The 8,298-nt window shown below is 40.4% G+C and overlaps 1 protein-coding gene across 2 annotated transcripts in view; it reads right to left on the reverse strand.

Annotated features, from left to right (window-relative positions):
- LOC116263980 (uncharacterized) overlaps window positions 1–7,952 on the reverse strand; it is a 47,189-nt gene extending 39,237 nt beyond the window's left edge. The window contains exon 1 of one of the 2 annotated variants that reach the window (XM_031643838.2): window positions 7,656–7,944. In XM_031643838.2, the coding sequence (XP_031499698.1) occupies window positions 7,656–7,801 (146 nt within the window). In that variant the 5' untranslated portion in view covers window positions 7,802–7,944. Of the gene's footprint in view, window positions 1–7,655 lie in introns of both variants that reach the window. The other variant, XM_031643839.2, reaches the window with a different exon arrangement.
- Between the last annotated feature and the right edge of the window lie 346 nt (window positions 7,953–8,298).

Here is an 8,298-nt window from a genome sequence, read left to right on the forward strand (position 1 = left end):
TATAGCGACAACAGGTTGGAGATATGCGGCAAACCATGCCCTGGCCGTGACTAGCATGGTCATGCCAAGAGGCACACTGCCCGAACGACCAAGGCACAGCACACCGCCTGTAAATATTGGCTGACGACTCCCCTAACGTTTCCTCCTCTGGTGCAGTGGCTTCTTCCTCATCAGGTGGCTCTCCTTTGTCCACAAAGTACATGTGCAGCTTTCTGCAGACGTGGTCAAGTGACCAAGGTTCATCACAGTGGAAGCAAATCTCTCGACGTTGTTTGTCATTAATCTGATCAGGTGTGAGACGCTTAACCACTTGTGTAGGCACTGGATTTGGCTTTGCATCATAAGCCTATGAAGGTATACTCTTTGTGCGCGGTCCTTATCTATGTCACCAAAATGCGGGGTGCGGGTGTTGGTGCTGGTGCTGGTGCCGGTGCACCACATATCAAAAAATTTAGGTGCGGCAGTGCGGTGAGAGTATTTATTATTATTATTATTATTAATTTATAATAATAATAATAATATATATTAACAATGATAACTCTGCATTAACAATTTAACCAAGACATTGTAACTCAACCTCTGCCACCGGAAAACCAAACCAATGCTTGGCGATTAAAGAAGCATTGGATGATTTTTTAGGGATTAAGGCTAAGTTGGGTAGACTCGGATTTGATCCAAGATCCGTATTACGGTGAAATCAGTGGGTTTCATGAGAATGTCTTTTTTTTTTTTGGTAAATACTAAAAAGTTGGAGGGCTTATAAGTAACAACCATATAAACTTTAAGTGGCTAACCCTAACCCTATCTTTTTGCTCGTGGTTTCTTCCCCTTTCAACAACAAGCGCCGCTCTCTCTCTCTCTCTCTCTCTTTGCAAAATGACAGAGCTGGTGGGGAAGGCGGGAGGAGAAATGGAAGCCCGTGGGGTGGAAGAAGCTGGAAATGAGGGTCTCCTTCTCTCTTTGCAGAATGGCAGATCTCGTGGGGGAGGCGGGAGGAAGCTGGAAATGAAGTCTGGATTGACGATTTCGATGGTGAATGAGAGGATGTTGGAGCAGGCAGCAAGGAAGAAGAAGGAAAGAGCCACGAAAAGCCACCTACTGTAACTTCGATCGGGTGCTTCTGGGGTGCGAATCTGGGTCGCACCCGCATCGTGTCGACACGGGTGCGGTGGCCCAACAGACGCACCCTGGTGACAGAGGTCCTTATGCCTCTGTCGGCGCTCCATTAGCTTGTTGTTTCCACTGAGTCGCCGATGTTTCTCTTCTACCATTCTCACTATCTCAAAGCAATCTAGGAGGGTGCCAGGTTTGGTGGCCTGCATCTCAATCCTAATTTCGTCCTTCAATCCGCCTATGAACGCTCTCACTTACGCCTCAATTGGCCATCCTCTGACCATATTGCTAAGCTCCTCAAAGTATTCCTGATAATCGACAATCAACCCTATTTGCTTGATTTTGACAGCTCAACATTGTAGTCGAGGAATGTTGAAAGTCCAAAACTGATTTCACGGCATCAATTAGTCCATCCCCTAGTCCACCATGTTGTGTCAACAGCCACCTGTACCACCAGATAGTAGGTCCGTCGAAGTGCATGGCGGCATGACCTACCCTCTGTTCACATGTGATCCCATGGCTTTCAAAGAATTGTTCCATTTTGAAGATATAGCTCAGGGGATCTTTCCCTGAGAATCGTGGGAAATCCATTCAGGCTTGCTTCCAAGGCCCTATGCCTGGCCCTCTGTTTACGCCCATGAGCTCAAAATCTAGCATATCATCACCAGGCAGTGGCGGAGGAGGAGGAGGAGGAAAGGAAGGAGGGGGTCGAGGTCGACGGAACTCACCATTTGCAGTCTTTGTTCGATGGGTGTTGGGCGACCCTAAGCCACGACCCTGTTGCAGCACATCTCTTATAATCGTTGCAAAGGCATGTTGATCAGCCATGAAAGCCTGCATCTGGGCTTCTACCTCTTGGTTCTGGTGTTCAACCGCTTGCAGTCTCTAGTTCATCAAGGCCATTGATTCTTCCATGTGCTGCTCCTTGTGGGCCTCCACGGCTGTCGTGATATCCTTTGATGTAACCTTAATACCAATGTTAGTCTATGGGTGATAGGGGAAGGTTAACTCAGGCACACTGCTCCAATGAAAGACCAGTCTCCGCAATACTTCCTGATAGTTCATTTATAATTAGGGTTAACTCCCTTAAGATCTTATATACTCTTACATCTTTGGGGTGGGTTATTATCTCCTACTGTCCACCCAATCCATCAAAACTAACAAGACAGACTCCACGCAAATAGACTCCGCAACCGACCAGACCAGTTACTCCCTACTAGACTGGACGCAAACCCATAGGGTCCAATACCTAACAATGTTCTACAAGTTATATATAGAACCCCTTGGGTCTTACAATCTGTACTACACCAACACCCCCTCCTCCCCCCACACCCAAAACAAAACCCTTCTCGCTCCAATGAAATCCTAATCAGGTCAATGCCACCCAATCTGGTATCTACCCCAAGTTCAGCCATCGCAGCATTTGGCCAAGGCAGCTACAAGCTCATCAACGATACACAAAGGAAGTCATCAGTGGTGGGAGCAAGACTTAGGCACTAGACAAAGGGTATAACAAGGTTGACCAAACCTGAGAGGGTACCAATAAACAGGGACCATGTTGCAAGAGCAACAACAACCAAAAAGCAAACTAAATGCTTTTTACTATAATTTAATTTTTTTTGCGGTTTCTTTTAACATTTTAATAGGAATATTGAACTTAACATTTTGTAAGAAAGTAGTGGAAAAGCCCATGATTTATTTTTTAATATTTTTATATTTCAATTTTTTTGAATTTTTTAGATTTCCTCTAAATTTTCCAAAGTTCTCAACTAATGCCAAGAAAAAATGTGTAATTCATACTTGAAACTCAGCATGACTTGGTCAAGACTTGTTTGACTCACAAAAAACTCATGTTGACTCGATCGAAAATCATGTAATTCATACTGAAACTCATTTGGCTCTTCACAATCGGGTGATAGACTTTGTATTGTGTAATCAAAGAAGAGATTGGTTCCTGACTACTCAATTATTAATGTCTAATATAAATCTTCTAATATATTAAAATTTAAATTTATTGTCCATTTATTAAATTTGCAAATAGAAAATAAGAATGTCCAACTTCAAATATGGGTATCAATTTATTTTAATTTTTGGAGAATTGAGTCTTCCAGACTTTAGTTACAGATAATATACACATAAATGTTAAATTTGTTAACTGTTAGATAGTTGTAAATGTTAAATAATTGACTGTAGTGCTTGTTTCCCGTTTGCTTGTTTTTCATTGATATTTTGATACCATAGCCACAAATATGTTCTCAAGAAAATATTGGCAAGGTTTTTCTCAGGCATTTTTCGGTGAAGCTACTTTTCTCTGAAAAATCTCAAGAAAATCTCAGCAATTTTTTTAGAAAAAAAATCACATGCCACACCTTAAAGAAAAAAATATAACTTGAACTCTACTCTAAAATTAGGCGTACTGCTTGCTGCTCCTCTATTAAATATTTAAAAGATAGGACCACAGGTGGGAGTGAAGGGAAATCTACAAAGAAAATTAGAAAAAAAAAGCTAGAAAAATAAAACCTACCACAGGACCGCAGGTGGTTTCTTCTCCCTTCTCACGTCTCCAAGTTCACCAAAGAGCAGCAACGCCCAATCCCATCGGGGAGGGAAAAGAGAGTTAAAAGCCCTAATTATCTTTTCTTGTTTCTATTTTTACCATAAAAAGAAGAAAAAGTCAAAACTGCCCTTTTAAAAAAAAATCATTACAAAAACTACCCTTTTTACAAAAAGAAATGGAGCACATGCATTTTAAAGTTTTAAAAAAAATTCGAAAACTGCCAAGAATGCCCCTGTTTGAGCGCAGGATTAAACAGCAACGAAAAAAACGCTTTTATTGTGATAAAAACACGAGATATATTTTTAGCGGTCTTTTGAATATATCACAGTATTTTGCTGTGTTTTTGTTTTTCTTGTTTTCATCATATCGTGCAAAGTCATGTCCCGTCACGAGCAAAGCCCTACGCTTTGCGAGTGCTTTGTGGGCTTATCAAAAGGACATGAAGGCGCGCTTTGTGGGCTTATCAAAAGGACATGAAGGCGCGATATTTGTGGCTGTGGTTGATACTTGATACTCAGTGATGTTGAAGTGTGCATCTATACACTATACAGTAGCAACAGACAGCAGAAGCTTAATTGATGTTTTCTTATTATGACATGAGTAAATATCAATTAGTTATTAGTTCACTTGATGTCAGTTTGACTTATTTCTAAGATATACATCTAATCAAGTCAGTTTACACCTTTTTGTATTTAAATGACAAGTTATATATTGTATATATTTCAAAAGCAACAGTTAATTAAACCTGGCCCAAGTTACCGAGTTAATCTGCTAAATCATGGGTCAATAATGACAAGTTAAGTCATAAATCACTAAAACACACACACACACCTGCACACACACACATATATATATAGTGCACCTACGTTTAAGTCATGTGTGACAACTATTTTTGGCAAGACCGTGTGACTTTAGCACACATACATAGAACATATACCACAGCACAACACATACAGACACAAAGAGAGACTACATAATTAATAGGGCGTACCCAACTCTCATGTGGTTTTGGTAGTTGCCGATTGACTGCCTAAGCATGCCCATTTGGCTACCCTTCTGCATCTTATCTGGCTACAATAGTCACCCTAGCCTTCCAAGATCACTAGAAAATTTACATGGAATGAGGCCTTCCACCATGAGTTAACGCAACCTTGTATCTCGGGTTTGACGTAAAAGTTTTAATATGCAAGGGACCAAATTAGAGATGGGGACGACCTATCACCCACAAATTGACGATCAAATGGAAATGTTGACTCGTAACTACAGTTTTCTTGACACATTTACATTGTCTTTCAAGGGAACGGCCTCATAACTAATTGCAGTATCTATTGTAGGTAGAGTCTTTCTACAACATGACTCATCATTCAACTATAGAAATCACGCCTTTTGGAGCCATATACACGAAGCCATCTCCTCGACTCCACATTATATGGGTGGTCCCTAGGACATGGATAGGATTAATGTGAAGTTACATTCCAAGGCTGATCCCCAAACATAATCTCCAATCATGCCAAGACAATGATTCAGCACAATAAGCACCCCAATGAGTTAAAGGCTCAACGTTCACTGAAAGGTGAAGGGACCTCTTAAAAGACCTGCAAACATAGCGACAAACCCAAAGGCTAGCGATACAAAACAAAGTCTGGAAGATACTATGAGGCACACCAGCCTAAGTTGCCAAAAACAAAAATTGTTCCAGACCATAAAATGGCTAGTCTAGACTAGTCCGCTAGGATGATTGTATATATATATATATATATATATATATATATATATATATATATATTGAGCGTAGGAAAATGCATAAGGTTAGAGATTTAGTCAATTGACCAAGAACTAGGATGATTAGTGGACTAATCTCAACAACTAGTTGAACATTTCACTTTCATAAGGGAAGTAAGTTGACAACCAACTAGTCAAACTACTTGGTGGACTTATCAAATTAAGGAGCAGGGGTTCAGGAATTTAACTAGTACCAGGTGTTGCAGAAGGTGGAGGAAGTGGCACATCAGTTGGATCTGCTAAAATAGATAGAAATTCACCCAATATTTGTTGTTTCTCGTCTTAAGAAGTTTGTGGGTCACATAGCAGTCGCTGGCTACAAGTCTACAACCAGTTCCTTAGGGGGTTCTGCATGAGCTTTCAAAAGACTAGCTCAAAGGCAATATGACAAAGATGGTTTGCTCATTTATGGGTGGCTAATAGAGTGGCAGAAAAGTACAAAGCCATCATGTTCTTTTCAAACAAACATGTTGTTTAATGTATCTTAAACAATTTGGGATTTATTTTAGTATTTTAAATTTTTAATAGTTACTCTAAATTTTCATCAACATTGTTGTGAGAAAATAGTTACTCAAACCCAAACTTTTATATTTTTTTATATTTAAAATAATTTGAATTTCCCAAAAGTTTTCCAAGAAAAACTGTCTAATGCTCGAGGTGTTTGTGATAAGGATATATTATGTTTTATATATATATATATATACACACACACACACACACACACACACACACACAAATAAAGACGTGTCTGTATGTGTTTTTAATATGTAACCTGCATGAGTTCTTGTGTTTAGCGCACATATTTTTGTATGTGTTTTGTGTATTTATTTAACTAATTCCTCTATATATATAACTGTGTGCATGTGATTGGTATTTTTATATTTTTAATTTTATTTTAGTTGACTTACTTCGCCCAACTTAAAGTGATTAATCCTGACTGTTTCTTCATTGCCTTTTTAGGACCTTGACCAACTTGTGTCCATCTTTTGGTTTTGACCAATGTATTGTGAGGCTATCAATTCAATGGTTCCGTTGAATCAATTGCAAATCAGCAAAAAATTCAAAAAATCATTTTTTTCAGAAATGAAAAATTATAAAAACTTAATCGGAAATAAGAAAATATTTTAAATATTTAAAAATTCTTCAAAAAATGACATGTTGCACCCCAGAATTAGCTACTAAATTGGATTTGTTTGCTGCCAATTCAATTTGAATTGGCTGATTCAATCGATTCTGATAACACTGGTTTTGGCATGAGCACAAATTCCAAGGTGGGACATGACCGATTGGGCCATTGAATTTTTAAGTGCTTACTAGTGGTTATGTAAAGCACCCCCTTTAATATTGTGGCTGACAAGGAAGTTATGCGGATGGTTCCATATCCAGCGAAAACTTCAAAAAAACTCGCACGATTGTTTGATGCCTTTGGATATGAGAATCTTTTACCCACACAATGAATGACTTGTTGATCCCGCAGGAGAATCTTCCAGTGACATCTCCAATCTTACCTACGGAATCCACCTCAGGGCCAAACTTGATGAGCAAGCTGCTTCGGGAATGTGAGGAAGACTTCAGGGTTCGCTAATTCTGGACCGGAATAGAGGTTGTAAACTAATATAATAACTAGCCCCATCTTTAAAAAAAATCTGATAAACCAGGGTAGCATGAAACGTTATGCAGTTAAATGATACCACATCCTCATTCAAAGATCCATAACTAATTTGCCGCCAAAGCTAGCTCTCTATCAGAGAAATCTTAATTTCAATCCAATCAGGGAAAACAAACAACCCAATCTTTCAAAGGAAGCTAGTGAAATGTCATAATATGAAATGAGAACGAGCACTCAGGTTAGTGAACGGAGAAGGTTACTAGCTTCAAACAGCAGAACTTAGATCTCATAGGCCTGAAAGTACAAGCTTATTTCAGATCACCTCTAAGAAATGCAAAGTCAAGAAAGCTAACCCTGGCATGCTCTAAAACAATCCAGGGGGAAGCAACAAATGACGATATTTTCATGCATTAAGCTCTAGAATCATCAACCGCTAATTTTCGGACCTAGCAATCATAAAATTGGACAAACCGCTAATTTTCGGACCTAGCGATCATAAAATTGGACAAAGGGGAACAGGTCAGGAACAACGCAAAGGAGAAGGAGTCGGGAGTAGAGGCGGGGCCGGAGGGTTCCTTTGGGTTTGAAACTAACCTGGCTGCGGGAGTCGGGGGAGGGGAGGAGGATCTCCTGAACAGAAGAGGGTCTACGCCTCCGGTGCTCGCCTCGTCCTTCATCGAAACTCTTATTCCTTCATCGTCCGCACAAACCCTAGAGAGAGAGAGATTCTGGTTCGACATTTCCACCCCCTTTTATCGTTCGCGGGACCGAAGAGAGCCCCGGGGAACAACCCCCGTCTTGCTTTTAGCAAACGGCGTTTCTGAAGCCCCCAGCTCATCAATCCCCCACGGACTGCCTGTCAGTGACATACTTCGCCTTCGTCCTCTCCCAACTCCACGGGCCTTCGACAGCGGACGCTTGGGCGTGGGCTCGGACCGCCCGTCCTCCATTTGGCAATTACTTGATCCGTTATTCGAGATGGAAGCGGTGTTGACGATACGAATCCTGAGATTAAATCATCCCGTAAATGCCCATGCGTCTACGAATCCTGAGTTAAATCATCCCGTAAATGCCCATGTGTCCCGACTGCCAACAAAAAAAAAAAAAAATAAGCATTTCTCAAGTCCCCATGAGTTCGGGTGCTAAAATGGAGACGTTGTTCCATAATCTTTGTCCCGTCCAGAAGGGTGTGACGAGTTTCTTGGACAAAAAAAAATGGCTCACTAAAGCCTGAAAG

Source organism: Nymphaea colorata, chromosome 11 (assembly GCF_008831285.2).
Source record: "Nymphaea colorata isolate Beijing-Zhang1983 chromosome 11, ASM883128v2, whole genome shotgun sequence".
Lineage (NCBI taxonomy): Eukaryota > Viridiplantae > Streptophyta > Magnoliopsida > Nymphaeales > Nymphaeaceae > Nymphaea > Nymphaea colorata.